This window comes from Vidua macroura, chromosome 2 (genome assembly GCF_024509145.1).
Source record: "Vidua macroura isolate BioBank_ID:100142 chromosome 2, ASM2450914v1, whole genome shotgun sequence".
Classification (NCBI taxonomy): domain Eukaryota; kingdom Metazoa; phylum Chordata; class Aves; order Passeriformes; family Viduidae; genus Vidua; species Vidua macroura.
Genome location: NC_071572.1, coordinates 95311959 through 95337583, shown reverse-complemented (window position 1 = coordinate 95337583; position 25625 = coordinate 95311959). Strand labels below are relative to the sequence as shown.

At 38.3% G+C, this 25625-nt stretch overlaps 1 protein-coding gene across 2 annotated transcripts in view; it reads right to left on the bottom strand.

Annotated features, from left to right (window-relative positions):
* Positions 1–25110, bottom strand: part of NBEA (neurobeachin) — a 457382-nt gene extending 432272 nt beyond the window's left edge. For both annotated transcript variants that reach the window (XM_054003372.1, XM_054003379.1), the window contains exon 1: positions 24590–25110. In XM_054003372.1, the coding sequence (XP_053859347.1) occupies positions 24590–24859 (270 nt within the window). In that variant the 5' untranslated portion in view covers positions 24860–25110. The remainder of the gene's footprint in view (positions 1–24589) is intronic.
* Positions 25111–25625: the final 515 nt, after the last annotated feature.

Sequence of the window (25625 nt, the reverse complement as noted above, 5' to 3'; positions counted from 1 at the left end):
ACTCTTAGATATTTTTAAAAATTCATAAAACAAGCAATATTAATTTTAAAACTTGTTAAAATGGCATTTCATATACTTGAACGAAACTCAGTTGTCATCCAAATCCAGTTTGACACAAATCTCAGCTGTCTAGTAAAGGAATTTACACTTTTGATGTGCATTTTGAAAATACTCATTGAATCAATGATAAAACCCCATCGCTTATATGGAATGGAAAATAACTTTTCAATTATTGAGCAGATGTAAATGATAAATTAAAAGATTACACTTCTGGATGTAATTTAAAGTTTGACTAAAATTGAGTACTTAATTTCATTAAATCACTACGCTGCAGGAAACAGCAAAGCAAAGGCCACATTAGCAATCAGCTTTAACAGTCACATTAATTCTAACTTTCATGTGAAAAACTCTAAAACAGGGCAAGAAATAGAAAAGGTAGCCAGCACAGAGCACTGAGTGTGAGCACAGCTTCTCCTACATGCAGAGGCTGACTGCTTCCAGCAAACAGTAATGTTGCCCTCCAGTGTTCAACACTTTCTTTTAGGAATCACTCCTAATTAATATCTCCATCAATCTCCTTAGATATGCTCAATTATAACATCACTGAAGCAGAGAACAAAATACAAGCCACAGGCTATATATTCAGTGCACAACAAACAAACAAAGACAGGGATTTAAAACTTTTGGTTGTTTAAAAATATAGTGTCTTTTCCCATAAAACTACCATAAGAATGCATTGCATATCCTACTTATTTTTGGCTTTTGGTACTCATAAGTTATTTTATAAAGCTTTGCAAGTTACAGCTTTGACAACACTTAACTGTTCAAATCCATTACTCCTGCTCAAAAGCTATTACTCAGATTCACACATAGCAAATGAGTTTTTTAAAAGACGCAAGAACAGATTATTACTTACATATTTTTAAAAGCACTATAACTTCTAAGGATAATGTAATAAATGAAACTGACTTCCAGTTGATACAGTCTTCAGTCTCTAAGGAAGGATATCACTGTTACTAACTCTAGGCTTGATATCATACAAAAATAAGAGAACAAGATTACTTTTTGCCAAAACAGAATTATTTTGCAATAAAAGCTTTATTATTTAAGCAAAGCTAAAAAAAAAACCAAAAAAAAAAAAAACCAAAAAAAAACAAGCAACCAAGAAAAAAACCATCCACTCAAAAAAGACTGCACATGGTCAGAAAATAAACCAAGAATAAACCCACTGATTTTAACTAGGCAACTGTCCTGCAACAAGGAAGAGTACCCAGGAGACAGATACACAATGCAAAAACATGTACAATGCCTAAAGAGGCAAAAGAACGAACTTGACATTTCACTGATTTTGTTCTAAACAGAGTCTGAAATCATACATATTCATAGCTTTTCTGTTAGAAAATTAAATATGTAATTAAATATATCAAGTATAACAAAATTGGTCAGCTAAACCAGTATAATTTGCATAACCAATCAAAAATAAGACTATAATAGAAAAGTCTGGGTTAAAAAAAAATCAAAAACTGTTGTAAAGCTCTAAGAAGAAAACAACAAAGTTCAAATCCCGGATTTGACTTGAATATGTCAGTACCACTAACTATAACACAAGAAGAGAGGCGATGTTGACTATGCAACAATGGACTTCAGATTAACTGAAAATTAATCACTAGTTGATTAGGAAAATATGTGCATCACCAATTTGAGAGATCTAATTTGGTTCCTAAATAAATGACTAATCTCTTGCAACAAGGGAAATGGAAAAATAAATTTTTCTAAGGTCAACTGAAAGAAAGATTCTAACTCAGGCATTTTCCCATCTATGTAAGAGTCCTTCTCCATCTCTTCCCTTCTTTGAAAGGCTACAAAGTGCATCTATAGAGATGACAGCCTCAGATGTGGTACCTATTACATACCCTAATCGTCACCAACTCTCCAACTTCATTTTATCTTCCCCTGGTGACACATTTCAAGCTATCAGAGTCTCAGTATAAGGTCTGTCAGAGAATCCATGATGTGGTGCTTGATATGCTTCAAACTACACAATCTCACAAGCTGGTAACAAGTGTATGACTCAGCTTCAGGAAAGATGAGCTACTCCACAGTATCTCTAATTATTCTTTCCACAGCCCTTCAGCAGAGTGCTTTGATCACAGGACAAGAGACACCACCTTCTCTTTTATAGGATGGTAGTTTTGTTTTTTACTTTGCGTCATTTAGGTTTTGCTGAAATATAGAAAACTATGGTATTTGCCCATTCTGTCACATGGTGCAATCTAAATACATCTTATTTGGTGACATCATTGTCAGCACTGATCAGTTAATACCTATGTTAACACACTGCTTAGTAGCAGGGTTAGTCTAAAAGTGTGAAAAACACAGCAAATTTTCAGTGAGTTATAAAAGCAGGTTAGGCTATTACAAACAATTAAACCAACAAGCTTGAAAAAAGTGCCCCAAATTAGGAGAAGCTAAACTAGTGAAGACTTATACAATCATCAGACCAGATCTACATACAAACTAAAGACACTGAAAAATGGCCACATTTTGTCTACACTCAAGGTTGAACCATTAAAAGCTGGCAATTTGACATACCTAGGCAAAAAAAAAAAAAAAAAAAAAAAAAAAACGTATCTCTCCTTCATCAGAGTAAATTACTTTGCAAAAAAAAAAAAAAAAAAAAAAAAAAAAAAAAAAAAGTCAGCAAATTAAGGAGCTGCTGTGAGAAATACCAGAGCTTTAACAAATGCCAATCTTCTTTTGAGTTCTCCTGACGAGAAGCAAGGGAATATGAAAAAAAATAGCAGCATCTTGAGATGTTGTTTTAAAAAACCAGAAACAACATGCTAGTAGGTTTGTGATTCCAAATGTCTTTATAACACAGTCATATAAAAGAATAGGCAGTCTGACATTCAAAGTATTTTAACATTTTAGAATAAAAAAATAAGCCTATTGTGAAGTGCTAATTGAGTATATACATCCTTATGCCCTGTACAAGGCCACAAAAGGAGTTTTATCTTACTTTCTAATAGTGATCACTACACAAACATCAGGAAAATAATTCCACTTAAATAAAAACTTCTGATAATTACCAAAGTTCAGTAACATGTGACAAACAATGTCATGGTAACAAAGTTACAGGTAGCTAAATCCAGCCAAAAGAATTAACGTAGCACCACTACTAGATTCTGGGGATGTCACTAGCAACAACCTCAGCTACCTGTGAGCAACCAATGTCATCTACATCAGGCTTGTGCAAGTCTTCCAATTTAATTTTAGTAATGGCCTTTGCAAATTTCCGCAGTATTCTTTTTCCACTGAAAAAAAAAGAATAGTCATAAAATTTAGTTCTAGTAAAATACTCTCTCTTGCATTCCAACATCATTATTGCAATTGTTTGTGACAAAGAGATTTATCCAGTGTCATCAGGACTGCAAGGCCCAGTAAGGGAGAAGGAAAAAGTAAACCAAACAGATAAGGATTTGTTCCATGTATCACACACTTAAGCAGGAAGCAGGGAGAGGGAATCACAATGCACAGGACCAAACAGTATGTTTTCAAAACTTGGGGATTTAAAACTTGGGGATTATGACTTCAATGTGCTCCAGAAAGCTCATGAATAAGAAACCCAAAACCCAAATAGTAGTTAAGACTGAAAGGTATAATTCTAGAAAACACTTTTCACTCCAATTAAGAACTGAAATGCTGGATGTAAAACATTTTTCAATTCACCACTTCTATTGTTTTTCTGTTTATATACAGAGTAGTCTACTAGAAGAACTAACTAAACCAGGACTCCTTGGCTAGAAGGAGGCATCTGAGGAAAAGCAAATGAGAGACCCTTTAATAATGGGTGGTACAGTCAAAAAATCAATAGCTCCTGAAACATAAGAGATAAGGCATGCCACGTTAAAGTGAAGAAGGTAGGTTTTAAAATAAAAGCTACACAAGCACGTTTGTAATTCCTTCCCACTAAAAACATGCTAAACACATTTTATACAGGTTAACACATATTTATTTATGTTCTAAAGCAGCAAAAAAATTTAAATTAAGGAAGGAAGAAGAAATGCATCAACTAATGCTTGTACAAAGGTGACCAATGAAACATCTCAGAGCCATGTTTTGCTAGTGGCTAGAGCAGTTATAGAAAAGGTCTATTACAAGCTCTCCCTGCTCTTTAACTCTTACAAATGCACCCACTCTTGACAAATAGTGCAGTGAGCTAGATGGGTCTCTAGTGCAATTTGGCATAAACAATGAGTTCTAAGCCAATACTTTTTAATTAAAAAAATCAGGATTGGAAAAAGGAAAATGGAAAAAAGGAAATTCTCACAGTCTTGAAATAACAAAATAAGATCTGCAGTGAAAAGAGGCACTCTGTTGAAGAATTAACAGTTGTACTGACAGACTCGAGCTACTCAGTTTTCCAGAGCACATACAAACTTCATTTGGTAAAGGCAGCACCAATTTCCTACCATTTATTTTCTTGTAGTGGACTCTAATGCATGGATTTAAATGCATAGAAAAGCACACTCACTCACACACACAGAACCTTACTTCAGACAGGGGTCTCAGTCAGCACTTCCTGAGGAAGACTGCAGAAGGCCACGCACATGAAGTTACACGTGTGTGATGAGAGGCAACAGGCAAAAAACCTGAAACTCATGGAGTTCTACCTGAACATCAGGAAGAGATTCTTTACTGTGAGGGGGGCAGAGCACTGGAACAGGCTGCACAGAGAGGCTGTGGAGTCTCCTTCCCTGGAGGTATTCAAAAGACATCTGGACACAATCCTGAGTAACATGCTCAAGGAGACCCTGCCAGAGCTGGGGGGCTGGATGAGATCACCTCCAGTGATCTCTTCCAACATTAACCATTCTATGATATAAAATGATGTGTTGGGTCTGGCTGAGTGAAAGTTAATTTTTCCCTTGGTAGCCCCCCTCACAGTGCTGTACTCCATATTTGTAACTACAAAGGTGCTGATAATAAGTGTTTGGCTACTGCTGGGCAGAACTGGCACAGCATCAAGGTTGTCTCTCCAAAATTGTCCCCTCTCACCACCCTAACAACCAGTGGGCTGGGGAAAGGCAAGTTCTTGGGAGGGGACACAGTCAGGACAGCTGACCCAAACTGTCTGAAGGGATATACCATACCATATGACAACAGTTCAACAATAAATGCTACAAGAAAGGAGAAGGGGAGCTTTTGTTATAATGATGCTGACCTTTCAGAGCCACTGCTACATGTGCTGCTCCCAGGAGGTGGCAGGACATTGCCTGTTGATGGGAAGGAGAGAATAAATTTTCCATTTTCCTTTTCTTCCACATGCAGCCTTCTTTTTATTAAGCTGTCTTCATATCACAATGTGAACTTGGAATGTCCAAATTATATTTTAGATGACTAAAATAAAAGATGCGTTCCAGGAGTAGTCACAAAAGTCAAGCTGAGGAACTCCAAATCTTCAATAAAATATGCTATAGTTGCTAACAGGACTAGGCTAAAATTAATCTCAAGTAACTTCCTCTAAAATGCATACCATGGGGACACTGAGTCCCTGGTACCAGCACTGATAGCTAATGTGGGATCTTTTTCTGATAGAGGTTATCTGAAAAACAAGACAACTCTGTTCCAACGAAGCCGTCAAAGTCTAGCCATAGCTAAGTATCAACAAAAACTTGTAGGAACCCCACATATCCAGCACCCTCCCACTAATATTATCACATCACTGGGTTTCCAATAGCTCATCTGCACTAACCAAAGCACTAAATTAATTCAGCAGAATTAAAAAAAAAAAAAAAAATTAAAATTAATTCAGCAAAATATCTTGAATCTTGTCATGCTGGAAGTTTCATAGAAGGAAATCTGAATTTTCTGACTCGACAGCCATATACTAAGATATTCAAAAGAGCACTTTTTGTAATTCTTGATTATTTATTTTTAAATCTGTAAGGCACAAACAAGAGTTTGTTCCGATTGAAATAGCAATCCTTGTGCAGTATCATATGATTTCACTGGAAGTGTCTTTCAGAATGCATGCAAAAAGTTATTGTAAAACTGCTTTCTCAAAAAAGCATTGTTATCAAATATTTTTTGACTACACACAGCTTGATAGAAATTATAAAAAAACTCCAGGTGGCAACCTTTGGATGTCCAATAAGGAAAATTTTACAACTTTGAACAGAATCCATTTTCATGGCTTTCTATGAAGTCTTGACAGAACAGAACACAATTTTAGTATCTTCTAGACAAATACAGCTGCATCTTTAAAAACACATGGCAACTTCAACACCTCAGTTTGTCCCAGCAAGAAGGTACTTTCCTCAGATCCAGAATACAGATTAATGCCTCTGACAGGCAGTGAAAAAAACAGAAATAAATTAAACTCATCCGGGGAGAAATTCAGTCATGACACTCACTATGATGAGTGATCTCATCTTACATTCTTACTGGAGAAAAACCCAGCATAAGAGTAATATACCATTAAAGCCAGGAATTCTTCCAGTGATAACAGCAGTTCTCTGAAAAAGTGAAACAAAAATGGATTGCCAACAACCTACTGACTGTGAACTTCTGATCCCATGGAGGTACAACCTACTTGAAAATATAAGGAACTGACTAGCCTGGCATGGAAGGATTGTGGAGAAAGACAGAACACAGGAGATCAACAAAGAGCTCATGTTGGAAAGCTTCAACACAGCCAAACCTAATGCAGTTCACAGCCTAAGAAGCATCTCAATCGGATGACAACTATCACTCATGAACACAACTCACACTTAAATCTGGAACTCATGCAACCCTTCCCAGATTTTGAACAAGTTTATGAAAGAAAGGTACCTAGCACATAACCTCCATTTCACAAGAAATATGAGGGTCAGAAGAGAGGTACCTCCATCTTCTGACTGAGCAGGTATTTCAGAAACACAACAGTTTTAAAAATCCTAGCTAATAGGCTTAACTGACTGAAACAACAATAACACACTTTTCCACACAGTCCTACATAGGGTCACAAGCACTCCTCTCCTTCACTACGTACTTAATCTACATTTAAACCTCACTCACCAAGGAATTAGGAAAATTACAAAAGAGATCACTAACTAAGGACCTTGAGTAGGCTGACTGCATGCTCCACTTGAGCCCTCAGCAAAAAACTGATTCCAGAGAAACAGATTTTCAAGAGGGACATGAAGGACTGATTGCAGCTTCTATTTATATCCTCTAAGCAAATTAAATACCCACTGCTCATCTGCCAGAGAGCTCTCATATAAACATGGAATGGTTTGGATTGGAAGATACCTTAAAAGATCATCAAATTCAACCCCTGTGTGCCATAAGCAGGGACATCTTCCACTAGACCAGGCTGCTCAAAGGCCCACCCAACCTGATGTGGAAGACTTCCAGTGATGTGGCATCCACAGGTACTCTGGGCAACCTGTTTCAGTACCTCATCAGCACCACAGTAAAAACTTTCTGCATAATATCTAATTAAATCATTGCTCCTTGTCCAACCACTATATGCCCCTGTAAGAAGTTTCTCTCCATCTTTCCTGTAAGCCCTGTTCAGTGTCAGGAAGGCTGTAGTAAGATCTCCCTGGAGCCTTTTCTTTTCCAAGCTTAACAAACCCAGTTCTCTCAGCCTGCCCTCACAGGAGAAGTGCTCCAGCCCTCTGATCACCTTCATATCCCTCCTGTGGTCTTGCTTCAACAGGTTGCCATCTTCCTTAATGTGGAGGTCCCAGTACTTCAGGAGGGGTCTCATGAGAGTAGAGTAGATGGGACAATCACCTCCCTTGACCTGCTGGCCACATTCCTTGTAATGTAGCCCAGGATATGGTTGTTCCGGACTGCAAGCACACTTTGCTGGGTCATATCAAGATTCTTGTCCAACACCCCCAAATCCTCTTCCTCCTTTAAAGACTAATCACAAAACTATATGAAAATTTCAACAGACCCTAACCAGAGCTGAGACTTCCTCATACCCCTTAGTAACTCATTGTACCAATAACTGGCTCTAAATTTTAGTTCAAAGAATGTTAATTTAAAAGTAGTTTAAAAAATAATTACTTGATTTCCAGTCAAGTGAGATAGTTTCATTACAGGTTTCCGTTTGTGATTTTGGACTTGTGTTAGTCTGTCACTATTACTTGCATAAGAATAAGTATTTTAAGGATATTAAAACAAAAAACAAACAAATAACAAATCAGCCCACAATCCTGAAACTGATTTTTCACTGTTCTATATGACAAGTAGCTTAGTAAAATTAATGTAAGCACATCAAAGATTTTTATGAAAGGATATTTTGCTGAAATACTCCAGTCAGAAAAAATACTTAATGTTTCCAATATCACCGAGATTATCTGAAAAGTATGGTTTTTATTTTAAGGGATGCAGAATTAGAAATATTTGCATATTTTTAATTTGAAATCCATTAAGAAAAAAATCCAACCAAACAATTATCCCAAAATCCTGTTAGAACAGATACAGCTTTGATGCTCATGAAAATGTAAGTACAGGAAAAATGTAATTTTTTAGGATAAAAGATACGGTAGCCTTACTTTCATGCAATAAGCAATGACACTGACTTGGAAGAATGATTTAAAATTAGAATTTTGAGAAAAAAAAATCATTTTAGCTATTGATAAAGCATAATAGTAAAGCTATGGAAACTGAAACAAATGGGCCTACAAAGACAAAAAAAAAAAGACTGAACGCTTGCATCAGATACTTAGTTTCTGTTTCCTTCACTAATAATATCTACCCCATATTCCACAGAGTCATTGAAATGCATCTTCAATACTTGTTTTCTATGACAATTCAATTTTTACTTAATTTGAAAGCAAAACTATAAACCACTGTTTGAAATACTTATGATAAAGATTATACTGACTATTACTATTGAAGATCAAAAGGAGATTTTAAAAATGCTATCCTATTTAAACAGGATGATGGGATGGGACTTAAAAAGTGAATTGTTTCAAATTTCCATTCTAAAGAAAGTAAAGTCCAACTAGGTGAACAATGATAAAGAAACCACTGGCCAGTAAATGTCTAGAACAACTAACAGTGCCTCACTAAACAGATATGTCCCCTTTTTTATCCAATTTTATCTTATTTAGGACAGATACGTAGCTTTTTTAGTTACTTTTTGACTGTAAGCAGTTCTGTAAAGCCCCTTCCTCTCAAAGGAGCAGATTTTCTTCACCTGTAAGTAATATGCCAGCCAAGAACCACTTGTTGAGAACAAGAGATCCAATAATGTCACATTTTTTAAAAACAAGCAACCTCTTCACATTCTTGAAATTAAATCCAAATCTTTTTAAGTATGTGAACAAAAGCCAAAAGAAAACCCCTGTATTAATACCTATACTATTAAATACATGAAGGTATTAAATTAAATAATGTGCTCCATCATGCCCTTCCCCAGACCCCACAGCTGAATACATGCTTCCTCAGTTTTGACCACCAATAATAAGAGGCCTTCCATTTTAATTGTGAGCATGATTTAGCATTCTGTAATTCATCCAAGGCTATTTTTAAAATAATTTTAACCAATGCTCATGGTTTATCTCTTAAGACTTCAGAAGCCTGTGATTCAATACGGGGTTATAACATTTACATTAATGCTTTATTCATACCAAAAAGTGCCTCCAAATACTTTTATTTACATTTATAATTTACTGATACTCACTAGGCATTCCATTTTTTCACTTCTGACATGGATTTTTAAAATAGAAAATACAATCCAACTAAACAGTGTGTGTGCCATTCAATGGTGGTTTGCAATTAAATGTGCCAGACATCTGTGAAAGTCTTAACTGGTCCTTTCTGAGGAAAAAAGAATGGCTCTGCAACTTTAAAAGCACACAAAATTAAACAATATTAATCTCACCTACACAAAGCAAATATTATGTAAGCATCCATGGTATAATTACTAAATACAGATAAAGACAATCAAATGTTTCCAGGTAGAACACATACATATATACTAGACTCTGGTAGTCAACCAAAACAGAAAATCCTATTTGACAGTGATAAGAAGGAAGGTATTCCAACATGACCCTGATCTTTTCTTTCTTGAAAAAAGAAAAATCTTCCGGCCTCCCTCTTTAAAACAGAAATCACCCAGTAATAGTGCCATAGTAGTGTAATGTTTAACTTTAAATTAGTTGGGTGCATTTTGAATATATCCAGAACTGACAAACTTACAAAATTCCTATCCATTCGTTTGTTAAATTTAAATTGTAACTTACCAGTCTACCACCATAATAAATAAATGACAGTTTTCTGTTACACAAGACAGTTTTAAATAAAAGTAGCTGTCTGATAAGGCTTGAAAAAGAAAACATTTAAATTTCCTCTTTAACACACTTAATTGTAACATTACAAGTCAGGGTAAAACATGTCTAAAACCCACTATGTACTTGTCACAATGAGAACAGATATAGTCTTCTTTCTGTTCAGCTAGGACTTTAAAAGCACAATGTAGCTATAGGATACAAATCCTACAAGATGTAAGTTCTGAGCCTTCTGTGTGAAAGCTGGGCTTGCATTTCCAGTGGGTGTATTATACAAGAGGTGCTAGTTAGCAGGAAAAAATCCCAAGATGTGTAAATAAAAGCTGTAGAGCATTAAATGTAAGGACTTTCATCCATATCACATGGAGTGCAATGTGAAATTAGTGACCAAAAAAATTTAACACAAATTGTTTACTGGTATCACTGCCCTCTAAGAAGTCTTTTAATAGCTTCACATGTACGAAGAGAGACATTCAGCAATCTGCATAAGAAAGCTGATTAATCTCTGTCAAACAAGACTTTCCAGAGGTAGAAGTAGATTTACTAAAGAGCCGTGTGCCACTGCCAGTTCTCATAACTAGTCAGATTCTACTGGGGAATCACAAATGGAAATGCTCGTAGGACAGCCACTAGGCATAGCTAAGCCTTATTCATCACTCAAAAGTATCAATCACCATTTTTGATTATACCTCACCACTGCAAATGTCAATGCAATTAGGAAAGTCCACATTTCAAAAGCTGAAAAGCAGCTCTTTGTTGAAATACAGACAAATTAATAGTAGTGTATAACTATTAATCCCTGCATAGAAGCCAAATTCTCTTTACAACTACAAATAAAAGTATTTAATCTACAGGTTTACTGTATCCTTACACCCGTTGGCCACTGCCCTCATTGGCTGGACAGGGGGACAAATATACAACAAAAGGCTCATGGGTCAATACAAAAGCAAGAATAGAGATCACTCAGCAATTACTACCATGGGAAAAACAGGCATGACTTAAGGAAACAAATTTATTAAAAATCAATAATGAGGCAATTATAAATAAAATCAAACTTTAAAACACCGTTCTTCTGTCCCTCTCTCCTTTTTCCAAGCTCAACTTCACTCCCTCCTGCCCCCAAATGATGAAGAGAGTCAAGCAGTAGGGGCTGTCATTTGGCCGTTTCACATTGTTTCCATCACTTCTTTCTCCTTGTTCTCCTCCCATGCTCCAGCACACTGTCTCTCCCACATGACACATTCCTCAGTGATCTTCTCCAACATGGGTCCCTTCAACAAGCTACAGTTCTTACAAAAACTGCTCCAGCATGGGTCCCTTTCATAGGGTGCAGTCCTTCAGAAATAGATTGCTACGATGTGGATCCTCCATGAGGCCACGAGCTCTGCCAGAAAACCTGCTCCAGCACAGGCTCTCCAAGGGGCCACTCCTTCCTTTGGGCATCCCTCTCCTTCCTGGTCCACCACAGGTTGCAGGTGGATCTCTGCTCCCTCACAGACCTCCACAGCCTGCAGAAGAACAGCTGCCACACCATGGTCTACACTACAGGCTGCAGGGGAATCTCTGCTCCATCAACTGAAGCACCTCCTTCCTCTCTTTGTTCACTGACCTTACTGTGTACTGGGCTGTTCCCCTCACATATCCTCACTCCTCTCTCCAGCTGCAATCTCTCCTCTGCAGTAACTTCTTTTTAAATCTGTTGCCCACAGTCACTGCCACCACTGCTGATGTGTCTGGCTTGGAGCTGGCTGGCATCAGCTCTATCTGGCAGGTTCTCACAGAAACCACCCCTGTAGCCCCCCCCCCACTACCAAAGCCTGGACACATAAACCCACTACATCCTCTGAGACAAGGATTATACCACTCCAATCCCCAAACTCCACACCTTCAAAAGCTGAGCATTATCCCAGACATTATCCTCAAGCATCATAATACAGTTTTTTATATTGCATTCTACTCCCCAAAGATCAGTTTTATTACTTAAAGTATTTTTCTTCTACAGCTTATTTTGATGCTTATACAATAAAAGACTTAGGGCAAGTCTTTGTTTTCAGTCACGGTACAAACCTATTGACCTAGAATGGTTTTTCTTAACTTAAAAATATATGAGAAGAAAAAGACAATTGAAAAATAATCAAAAACATTACAAGGGAAACAGAACACAAACTATGAAGCTGGAAGGTACTTACCATATAGCAGTACCAAAATGTATTAGCAATTACTGCTAAATGCCACTTTTCTCAATAACTCTCTTGGCTGTATTAATTTTTAATAATGCTCAAGTAGCCTTTCATTATAGTGTTTTAAAGATCTCATTTTGCTATACTAAGTATAGACTATTTAGTTGGACTTCCATTTTCTAAATAAATAGAAATGCAAAAGAGTCTTTCTTAAGTTAGGATTTCTTTTAGACCACAGATCTCCCTATCTTCCAGGCAATCTTCAGGATTTCTTAAAGGAATTTTAAATCAAAACTCATGTTGGCTGTATGTCAGCTGCAGCTGTGCCATGTCTTGCTTGTAGTAGGGAGTATGTTGTCCCCTCAACCATTCATGCTCTACAGAATGCATACATAAGATAATTTTTAAACCTGTGATTTTTCAAAAACTAATGCAACAAACATACATGGCCATTTCAGATGTACTGCTTAAGAAAAAACAACCCAACGCTCATCATCAAAAGTGTTCAGGTTGCTTTATCATCTTCTTACCAAGGAAGGCCTAAAATCTACTATAACTCCACAAGGAGCATATAAGAGAGGAATTTTGAAGTAATAATTTAAACAAGGTGTTCCCAAGATTCCTCTGACCTCCAGAAAGGATTTAGATTGCAATGACATTTCAAGACTTTTACTGTTTCTTCTGCACTTCTGGATAATACCAGATTTTTGGTACAAGATGCATTTAGGATTGATCTCAGCCAGAATAAAATAAAATATATGTGCTGCTTTCTTTTCAGAGTGAAGTAACTTCTGGCTAAGACAGAGCACTGCTAACTTAAAGCAAATTGAAAAGACAGTTATGTCCTAAATCCTGTATGAGGAAAAGTCCATTACAAGTACTTGCAACCATCTTAACTTCAGAGGACAGTCTAGGACCACAAACCAAAGCTGTGACAAATGATCCAAGAGTTTAAATCTGGACTATAAAAGTTATTCTCTATTTACACTCTGAAACCTCTTAACTGCATTTAGTTTTAAGAGAAGGATTTCTTAAAAATTTCAGCACAAAGCACTTTGAAACCCACATGCTGGCTTAGACTCTGGTATTAACAGATGGTGATAATTCCCTCAGACACCTCAAAAATTAATAAAACATCATGTAACAAGTCATTTCAAGGTCTCTGTAAATCCAGGCAGACGGACACTGAAAAATAACCTGTTGTACTCAGGATTTTCCCATCATGCTTTTAGGTTTTTATTTTTTAATGTAAAGCTTCCTTTTAACGGTACCATTTCTCAATAGCTAAACTTCATCTAACAACTAACAATTTGGATAAATTTGATACCTTTCTGGTACTTGGTTTTTTTTTTTTAAAGACTCAGTTGGGAAAATATCAGCTTCAGCAGCCTAAAAGTAATCAGCCTCACTCAGCTGAAACTTCTGCTTTCCCCCCCTTCTTGATTGTGCTTAGGTACACTAAAGGCTCTTAACATCTTATAAACTTATTTGCATTAGTTTGAGCTGTTGGGTTTCTGAAAAAGGGAAAGTTTAAACTACAACTTCAAGTAATAAAAGAGATTACAGACTTGAAAACTACTTTTTTTAACTGAGACAGGACATGCAACTAAGTGAGTAGATCCAAATTTATTCTTAAATAGAATTTAATCACATTTTATTAAGGAAAAAAATGCAAACAAACAAAAACTATTTTACTATAGTTCATTTTTCCTTGTTATAGAATCATCAAAGAACCACAGAACAGTTTGGGTTTGATGAGACCTCAAAGATCATTTAAATGCATGGGCAGGGATATCTTCCTGTAGACCTGGTTGCTCAAAGCTCCATCCAACCTAGCCTTGAAAGTATAAAAACCCCTTATACTAACAATAAGGGAAATCATCACAAGTGTGATGTATAAGGAGTGATGAAATTATCACTGGGAATAACCTGTTTCTGGGTTTTAGAAAACACCTGCAATTATCAAATTCACTGATCCATTTTAAAGACTGCATCAGCTCCTATTCAGTGAGCACTATGTTTAAAATGTCAAATACTGTACTGTATCAACTATGAAAGATTGACTACTCAGTGACTAAGCCTACACATTGTTCTAGTTACAATGTGTTTATTACTGTACATTATAAGTTACTTTGAATAAATGCTTTTCTGTTCATGAAACAAGAACTATAAAAATTTTGTTACACAATCATCTTTGGTTCATATATTACAGTTTCTAAGTTGCATACAGTTATATGCACATGAAGTGCTACTAAATATTTAATATATAAATCTTAGACTATATATAAAGTCATGAATCTATTCTTTTGGACAAACCCAACGCAGAATTTCAACAGTCTTGGCTCTATACTGTATTTTGTTTTTTTAATTTTCCTTCTAACATGAAGCATCTATTGCTTTGAAAACTACACTAACAGTTCTAGTTTAATTTCATTTCATGCTAATTTGTTGAATAAGGTAGTATTTATAGTATACGTAAAGAGCCACAAAGTTTCATTAACTCAGTATTATGCCATTAACTTTGTACTTTCTCAGCAACATATTAAATGTACCTACATTTTATATTTCTGGTATCCAAGAAATAAGCTTACATACAACCATAACTTTGATTTGCAGAACCAACAGACTTGGGTTTATGTTTCATCCAAGACTATCTATTAGCAAGCAGGCACAACGGATGAAAAGCAAATGCTCACTGCTGTGGCTCACCAAGGTGTTTTCTTTCTTGGCTGCACATGGTGCAAATTCTCCTTTGCTGAGCATTGCTACACTGGATTATTTGTGGTAGATATTCCAGCTCATACTGTGAGATGAGGAAGAGGATTGCTATAATTAAAAGCCTCCCCAGACTCCACCTCCCATTTTTTCTTATCTGCACAAGGAGAATAAAGATTTAAATGTGTGAATGATTAAGAGATTGGAACATCTGACACACAAAGAAAGGCTGAAGAGAGCTGAGATTATTTAGTCTTAAGAAGAGAAGACTTATACATGTGCGTTTGTGGCAGGGGATAGGGTGGGAGTAGACACAAGGGAGCCAGACCTTTCTCAGTGGTATGAGCCCAGGATACCATGATACAGTCTCTTTTCAGATGGACTCAATTCACTTCACCCTTGGACAGCAGACTCAACATTAACAAGGTCTTCTTGTAAGTCTATTTCTGCATTCACAAAGTGTTCTCTAAGGTATCAAAAGATGCAATGGAGACTGCAACGTTTCCATGAGAAACAGAGTGGATAAGAAAGTCTTTCAAATCACTTTCAAAACAAAATAAACAAAAGATGGACTTCTGCAGGTTCTTTGAAGATATGTATGTCATAGCTGAAGATAACAGAAACAGCAGCAAAGATTTTCAGAACTCCAGAGACTAAAATATGGGGCAAGGGCTCCACAAGTCTCTTGAGGGGAAATATATGAAACAGCTCCCATATCCTGAGCATATTGCTTGGAGCACCTTACCCAATCCAATGCAGCCTTACACCAACATTGCCATCCATTTCAGCTATTCAGGATATGAATATTAACAGCCAAGAAGCCATCAGTCACATATATGACTCATAAATACTGCATATACCTTGCCATTTACAAAAACAGGTAATTTATTTCACTGGAACTACAGAAGGAAAAGAGGGGTGCTGAGCTTTTATTGGAGCTCTCAAACTCACAAGAAAACTGCAAAAGCCACCAGCTTGAAAGTGTAACACAACACTTAGTAAGGTTCTTTACCCTCTTCCTTATTCCGAAACTTAACATAGCCAAAAATGCACCTTTCAGAGGCCCCTCATTAAGTTTCATTATTGACATAAAAATTATTATTTGAAAAGGGATGAAGCTGATTTTCTTCCATACACATTAGGCTTTCTTCTCTTTTCAGGCTTTCTTCTATTTTCTTCTCTTTACCAATCCTCTCAACATTCCAATTCCTGCAATTAAACATGTTTGCTCCCATTATGAATATGCCATGCAACTGGAGCTGACATAGCTCTATAGCTCCATTCCAATGTGTTTTGTCCTACTGGAAGGGGCAGACAGTTTTCCTGTTCTTCCAGCTACAAAACAAACATACATTTGACTTTAAGCAGGAATGCACCCCTGATTTCAAAGTAATATTTTTTTTTTAATTAAAGGTTTTTAACATTAACAGTGACAGAGGGAGATTTTTGCTCCCAATTAAATCAAGATTTTTTTTTTTTTTTCCTTTATGCAGTGAGCCACAGTACATATTGTTTAAGATTAAGGGTAAACTGACTGGTCAGTCATGAGCAATACAAAACAGCTTGGCTTCAGATGGTTCATTACTAGTTGAACATGTATTTCATGGCTACTATTCTATATTTAATGAAAGCACATTTTATTGTTTTCTGTAAGTTTGTAGTAGGAGTCTGTTGCAACACGTTTGTATGAGATCCTTTCTCAATCAAAAGACAGGCTTTCAAATTCATATTTGTGTTTATATTCAAGCTTTTTTTTATGAAATAAAATTTAAAAAAAGACAAACCTGCTATAGTGGCTCTTAAAGCAGGCAACCAAAATTCAATAAAAGTTGGAAAACTTTGTGTAATTTAATATTTGTCACAGAATATGAAGACTTATAAAGCAAAAAAAGAAGTGAGATCACGTAAAACTAATTACAATGCCTCATTGGCTTAGAAGAATCTGCTCAAAGAATGATTATTTCCATCCTTCTGTCTACACTGTCCCAGTACTACAAAAGCCATGAGGTAACAAAAAGCATGATATGAATAACAACTTCACTCGTAAGCTAATATTTTGCCATATCTCACTTCCAGCTAATTCCAAAACTTAATACTTATTCCGCATAGTTAAGGAAGGCTTTCAACTGTTAAACAAAAGGGCAGTGAAAGAAACATCATTTTGCAAAGACAGATGCCAAGCATTTGTAAGCTTTTGAACAGCATTAGCAACACTCGCATTTATACAAGCTTTCAGTGAATTGTCATGTTGAACAGTTTCAGTGATGCAACCCAATTTTGAAACAAAGCACGGTAGTCATATTATAGGGTTGCATTAAAATAAATGAATTGACATTGCTGGTGTAAACCTCAGCAACACCAAAACTACTTAGACTTACTTATTTACCAAAGGTTATTATTTTCCATCTATGTCAAAAGTACAAAAGAATGCTAAACTATAAAAATTACTAGAATGCAATTTTAGCAATCAGTAGGACAATCAGAAGTCAAGGTGCTTCTCTACTGGAAATAATAAATAATATTCCTCTTAGATATTAATGTCATTAACAATCTTCTTAAACTGAAGTTATGAAATTACAGTACAAATAGCTGAAATCCCTATTAATCCTATAGTTCTATCATTAAGAAAGGAATATGTGACCCTGCAAATAAAATATTTTTTAAATTTTTCATTATCTTTATGCTGATGATCATGTATCAGATACTGTATCATTGTAGTAAATCTATGCCAAACTCTTGCAAGACAGATATGGGAGGTAGGTCATCGAATTCAAAACTGATGTTTCAAGAGATCTGCTGCCTCTGATTATAAAAGCAAGTTCTAAATTTGATTCAGATTTAAAGAAAGCTTAAAGGTTCTGTCTGTGCAAGAATTAGTAAAGCACCACAATGGAGTGTTTCCATTAAAACAAATAGTAATGAATGATCAAATTTCACTAAAAAATAAATGGAACTTCATCAGCGTAAACACACACTACCACAGTGACCCTCTGGCCACCAGGCACGTTGAATATATAATGAGGTAGCTGATGCTGTTCTGTGTAAAATACAATTAAACACTGTACACTAATGGAAGAGCAACACAAATTAATCTCAAATAGATTTACTGAGACAGGCCAAAATACAAAATGGAAAAAATGCAGAACCAAATAATGAACAGGTAAGACTAAGAGGCTGATTTAAAATAGCTTAGATAGCTTATTAAGTTAAGATTCTGTTAATACTGTACATAGCATTTATCAGAAAAGATTCTGTTTTGCTACTAACCCAATCACAGATTTCATTCCACTTTGACTAAATTCAATACAGTGCAGAAGGGGAACAAACATTTTGGAAGGAATTCAGAGATAATTATGCAGGTTTTGGTTGTTAGTTTTCTGTTGTTTTTTTTAAAGATGCAATATAGAAAGTGTTTCATATATTTGAGATGTATGAGTGAACACACTGAAAAGCATTAACATGAAAGAAAAAATTGCACCACAGCCTCTGAGACCTCAGCCTCCCCATGGCCCTAACTTCTACCCCTGTGAGTGCTCATCTGAAAGCAGGGGCAGGAGAAAATATGGAGGGCAGAGAGAACAATTAGTGTATAACTGAATACACAGCTAAATGCTTAGTCTTGTCAAACACATGGCTTAAATGGGGAATCAGGTCACAATTTCATAAAAATAGCATCTTGATAGAGAGAGGTGCTAATCCTTTGCTTGGTGCAAAGGGATAAAATACAGGTAGGGTCTCAGGAGGGAGAAGGGGGAAAGGCCAAGGATTGCAGGTGTTTTTTCAATACAAGTCTCACAACTCTATTATTTCAGTGTGATAAAAATAAAAAAGCCGCTAGGTATTCACCTCCCTTATAATCCATGAATTGAATCCTGTAAAGACAAGTGAGAAGTAAAATCAAGATGTAAAGCTAAGAAGAAAATAGCTATTCAGAGTTAAGCATTAAGGAACATTCAGTTACATGCCAACATGACAGATTTTTAAAACTTATCACCTATAGAAATGTATCAACCCATCATACAAGAACCATAGCAGACTCCAAGCCACCTGCTGAGATACCATTAGTGCTTTATGACTGATACAAGGATTGAAAAAACTTTTCAGGCATAAACACCTCCTGTCAAAGATTAGAAAAAAATTGCCCCCAAAAATCAGTTATAATAAAATAATTAGATGAACATTCAGTCATTCAAAGATTTTCTGTAATCAAAACTAAGTTTTCCACAGAAGCATTAAATAATGACAAGAGCTACAGTACTCTAAAAAAGTAGCTGCCCATGGAATGTTATGACAAACTCTCACATTAGATACTCTCTTTCCATACAGGTCTGGTAGCTTGTACAGCAATGTCCAAACAGAGATTAGTTGGATAGATGAGCAGGATACCAAGAGGCCAGTGGGACAGACAGTAACTTGGACAAGGACTGCCACCTTCAGTCAGGCACTACCTAAGCCAAAATTCACATAAAAAGCAAACAAGCAAAACCCCCCAAAAATTCCCAACTTCGAAACTTCCCCATACTTCATTTTTTTGGTTAGTACCATCTATCAACAGAGAATTACACTCAAAATTACACCAAGAAAATGGAATAAGATTCTCAAGCCTGCAAAGCTAGTTCCACAAGAAAAACAAAAGTCATATGACAGAGGCTACAGCTCAGGAGGCCCACACTTTCTCAGACTACAACAGTGTCCAATGAACAAAAGTGTTTCTTCCTCCCCACATGAAAGTAGAACTGTGCCATGGGACAGTGCAGCAACCAAAACTATAAATGGATTCAGATACCAAAGCCAACTATAGCTTAAGAAAACCCTTAACCAACCTCTGAAGAAGTACCAAAGGAAAAAAAAAAAACAAAAAACATCTTTCTACATAGGCTTCCCTTTACATTTTTCTTTATGACCACTACTACAGAAAGCCTGCATCAAGAGAAGGATCTCACGTAATTCAACCCATTTGCTCTGAAACTGCAAATGCCACTCCTACGAGTACATAATGTGACAGAGCACTAAAAAACGGCTTACCTCTTGTGATGGGTGACTAACAGTGAAGTAGGATGGAACAGCCAAGAAAACGAGAAGAGCTAGGCAGAAGTGTGGGATGCAGTCAACAAGAACAGAAAAAGACTTTTTGAACTAAGTCTGGTGTTTGACCTACTTCTTACAAGCACTCTCTAGCCTGACAAAACCTATATAAAAGCTTTCCAGATTGCACAAGGAGAACCCTGGTCAGCTACACCTGTATCAGACTGAAATCTGTTCACATCTGCATCACATCATCTGTTCAAGATGCACAGGCAAAATGAGCAGCCTGTTTCAGCACCAGTCACAACTTTTTAGTATCATTCAGCTTCCTGTTCACCTTGCTTATTGTACACTGCCATATAATCAGCACTACAAAACCCAAAATCACAAATGCTAGGAAATTCAAACTGGAACAGAGAAAGGTTCCTAAAACCTAAGAAACAATGCAACTCACATAGTTGTGTTTGATCAAAGATAGTCAAACAAGAGTCAGTTCAAAATATACACTGAAGAAAAAATTCCCAAGACTACTAAAATACTGGAAGCAGAGAATTGAGAAAGCAAGTCAGTAAAATAAGGGAAGACTAGTCAAAGTATATTAAAGAAAACGAATTAAAGCCATATGTGGAAACTTTGCACTAGGAAATAAGAAAAACAAAAGCAGACAAAGTAGAAGAATGCCAGTAGACAGACTGACCCACTTCCACTTTAATACCACATTTTCTGGAGCACATGGTATAGAATTTTATTTTAAACATCAGTCTAACAGCAACAAGCACATCTACCATGCAATAACAACATCCTTGACAGCACCCTAAGAAAACTAACAGAGCTGTTCAAAGGGGCCTCCTTGACAATAGAAGCACAGAACTAGTGTCAAAATATCCCCAAAGAGAAATCCCTTAGAGCAATTAGAGGATTACACTTTCTTTAAGGAAATCCCTTTCTAGTTTGGTGCTTTGCAGTACACAAGGGTCAGTGAACATGAGGGTTCATGTGCAGTACACAAGGGTCAGAGCATGCCGAGCTTGAGAATTCATATTAAACCCATGGACCAAAACCATCACAGAAGAATGCATGTGATACAATGAGACATTCTCTCCTACTTCCAGAAATGTAAAAACAATACATTATTGTATAAAATCATTCTAAAAAGGCTTTAAGCTCCTAGATTCTTAAGATCTTCTGACCTTCACAGTACTAACACCACCAGGGCTTTCTAAGGATAACTGAGTCCTTTATAAGCATTGGCATATAAAAGGCTGAACCCTCTCTCCATTATGTCTTTCATGATAATGTTAAACAATGAAAAATAACACAAGCAATACTAGATATTCTACAAAGTGACACACCATTAAACAAGTTGACCAGTTTAACAGAGCTTTGAACACAACAGGTTCTGAGGAAACACTAAGAAAAGCATCAAGAGAAACAACTAATCTCACAAACAATGGAGGAATGCTCAAGAACAAAATACTGTCTGAGCTGCAAGTCCACTGTTAAAATCTGGCAGAGCTGAAAATCCAACAAGATATTGGACCAGAAAGATTTTCAACACTGCAAAAAATACACTTCCTCACCTCACAGATACAATAAATCACTATGTCCATCAGTATCAGAAGGTACTACATGAGTGAAGTCCAAAATGCAGTACTAGAGAACACAGTGTGTGGCCACTAAAGCAAACATGTAAAGATAAAAACTCTTCAAGAGAAACCCTAAAAGCCCAACTTCATATGAAATAAGAGTGACAACCTCCATGACAAGGGCACACCAGAACAAAGTTTTGTCTCAGACATTTACTGCTGCTTCCATCCAGACGCAGGAAGAGTAAATAGCCTTATTTAAGTTTTACACAAAAGACAGTAATAATCTCTGATAAGAAAATTTAAAAAGCATTTCCATCTTTAACTTCTGATTCTGTCTGATAATAAAACATCTCACCTATGTAGAATTCTTATACTAAAAAGCTATTATCAAATGGCTTATAACAACCAAATATGGCATAGTATAAGTTACATTTCTCTCAGAGACTTAACATATCAACTGATGTATCAAAACAAGATCACTGTTCATTCTTTATCACACCTGCATCAAAAGTCATGCAGGAGTAGTACAGGTAAAGACTGAAGAAAAACAAAACAACAAAATTACCAAACGGTTCTCTCTACCCGCAGCTACCCACTGAAGAATGCTTGTAAAACAGAAAAATGCACTTTATTTCAAGTTGCTACTAAAATCCTTAATACAGAATGAGACGATATTCAGTAGTTCAGGCATATGCTATCACCTTTATATCTGCCATATTCACTGCTTGTTTCACATGTGAGTCAATTAAGTTTAAAATATAAAAACCTAATTTTGAAACATTTACTGCCCTGAGAAGAAAAAAATTACAGACACAATACAGCCTCTCTCTGCTTTGGGAATACTGACTGTTGTATATTAGAGTCCATCTGTTAAGTAATGACTGATCCAGGATGCAATGCTGCTGCAGCAGACTCACAAGCAGTTTCACATTCATGTACATCTCCCAGTGCTGAGAAAACTGTTAAACACTCTTCTGTTTATTTCAAAATATAAACATTGTTTTCAGCAACAGGAACTGATTAGTAGGTCTATCTTATATGCAAGAAGCAATGGATGTCCTCCACACAGATACCAAAACATACTCTTAACCTCTCCATCAAAGACAAGGCAATGTTAATCCACTTGCTGGTGCACTAACAGCCAGAATTAAAATGAGCTTAAATATCAGTAAGAATGAAAGAAGAAAGAAAACCAGGAAAGGAGTAAACATCTTTGTATCTGTCATGATCTATATAAGACCAGTTAATAAAATAACTGCACGTCATTAACTTATTTTGAGTGCCACATTTAAAGAAATGGGTAATAAACCAATGAAGTTATGATGACTTGTACCATACTTGTACCATACATACAAAGAACAAAAATAAAATTTACAAGTCACATTTCAAGCTGTCAAACAGCTTGTAGAGAGGAATGGGAAATATACCAGATTACTGTTTTGAAATATTCACAAAACTATCAGTTTTAACCCTGTGTGTTCAGCTATGCCATAAATATTAGAATGATCTGACCAAATTATATCCTTCCCTGCATGCTGCAGCTTTCCCATTCAGTCTGTGCTAGGTCAAATGCAAATAACTGTCAGACAGAAGAATACACCTTTTTAAAGTGTTTGAAACAAAATATATTCTTTATATGACTTTGTATAAAATGATTGGAGATTAGAAGCATTAAACACATTTGAAACAACGGCAGTTTCAATTAATTACCATTCAGTTTTGAGTAGTCATTTTTCTATCCTATTTTATGTGCAAAATTTGAGGGCATTTCATTGACTGAACTGCTTCAAAGGCTTTGCTGCAGCAAATCTTGCATTCAGGAACAGCACCAAATTGCACATAATTGAAAGTGATTCATTTTTAGATGCACTCACTTGGCTTCTGTAGGTTCCTCAGGCTTTGGTGTAGGTAGCGCAAAAACATTAAGTCATACAGTCCTGCAGTAACTCTTTCACTCCATGAAGTGAGCAGCTGACTAAGGAGCTACATTTTAGCATTTTCTCCTTGTTTCAGCTATTTACCTCCGTACAATAGTATTTTGCAATGCACAGACCTTGGACCAAAGTAGCAACAACACTTACTTTTGTAGACAAGAATGTGTCTTGGAAAGCAGGGCAGGTTATTAAGACTTGGGCAACCCAATACAATACTGCAATACAACTAACTCTTTATTACAGATATTAAAGCGTATTAAATCCTTGCAAAAATCCCCCTTCTCCCCCTTCCTCCACATAAAATGCTCAACTACCTCTGATCTAATAGGGTTAAATCCTTCACATGTGTCAGCCACCAAGAAAAGATACCATTTTTAAATGCTTTTCAATTAAAAACAGATACTACATTCATGCCACTCTTCTCAAGAGGAAGCTACTAGGTTAAAGGGCAGCGTCCATAACACGAAATTGCAAATTACTTAATCTCCTTATTTTTCTCACTGTAAATTGCACACACTACACTTCTGCAGGAGGCGGCCGGGACGAGGCACTGGGAAGGGGAAGAGTGGCCTGTCTGTTCTAGGTAGGGTCCTGCCTAGAGTTTAGGGAGCGCTGAGGGGGCTTCTATCACACGCACGACGGACGAGGAGATGAGCAGGTCGCGGGATTAACGAGGAGTTTGGGAAGAAAGGATGGCTGGAGAAGGGCCGTACGTGTAGGAGGGACACGGGGGCTGGGAGGATGCAGGTCCCTGTCGGGTGGCACAGGGGCGCAGGGGCAGCCCCGGGAGGAGGTGGGCTGCGCGGGCCGGCGCCCGCTGGGGCGTCACCGGGGCGGGGTGCCCGGCCGCTTACCAGGTTCAGCACCGTCTCCACGATGTCCCGGTTGCTGACCTCCCCAACCTGGATGAGTCCGATGAGGACGGCGAATTTCATCCGGATATTGCGGATCGGCACCGACGGGTTAATCATCCCCGCGGGGAGCACCACGGACCCGGAGCCCGACGCCCTCAGCTCCCCCATCACCGCGACGCTGCTGCTGCCGCCGCCTCCACCGCCGGCCCCGACGGAGATAAGTCCCGCGGGCTGCGGGTCCGGCCCCGACACCGGCTTCTCGCTCGCCATTTACCCCCCGCCGTTACCGGCACCTGCCGCCGCCGCCTCCCCGCCCGGCCGGGCCGAGCCGCGCATCCACCGCAGTCGCACCCGGCGGGGCCGCAGGGAGCCGGCCCGAGGCGCCGGCACCGTCCCAGGAGCCGCTCCCCCGCTCCGCTATAATGAGGGATTATTATGGGCGCCGATGCCCCGTTAGCCGAGGACTGCCCGGCCGGGGCCGCCTCCCCGCCGCGAGGCCGGGGGCGCGGGCGGCGCCGAGCGCGGTGCGGCCCGGCGGGGGCGAGCGGCGCGCGGGGCGTACGGCGGCGCGAGTGATGCCGCTGCCGCTGTTGTTGTGGAGCCGAACCCGCCGCCGCTCACGCCGCCATGTTGCCGCCCCCTGCCTGCGGTAGCCGCCAGGGCGCCTGCGCCGAGCCCGTCGGGGGAGTGGCCGGGCCGGGCCCCCCCAGCCGGCCGGGGCACAGGTGAGCAGGTGCGCGGGGCCGCCGCGCCGCCGCCTCCCCCCGTGCGCCGCGGGCCGCCGCCCTCCCGCTCGGGGAGATCTCGCTAGGCCGTCCGAAGGGACAGGGTGGAGCCCCCCGTGCGCCCGCCCGGCCGCGCCCCGCCGCCCCAGGGCGCCCCCTGCCGGAAGGGCGGGTGGCGCCGCCGCACGGCCGGGGCTGCAGGTATAGGGAGGTGCCGCCCCCTCGCCGCCCCCTGGGCCCCGCGGCTCAGCGCTGCCCCCGGTCCTCGGGCACTGTTCGTGCTTGGTGGTGGTGCTATGTACAATGATGTC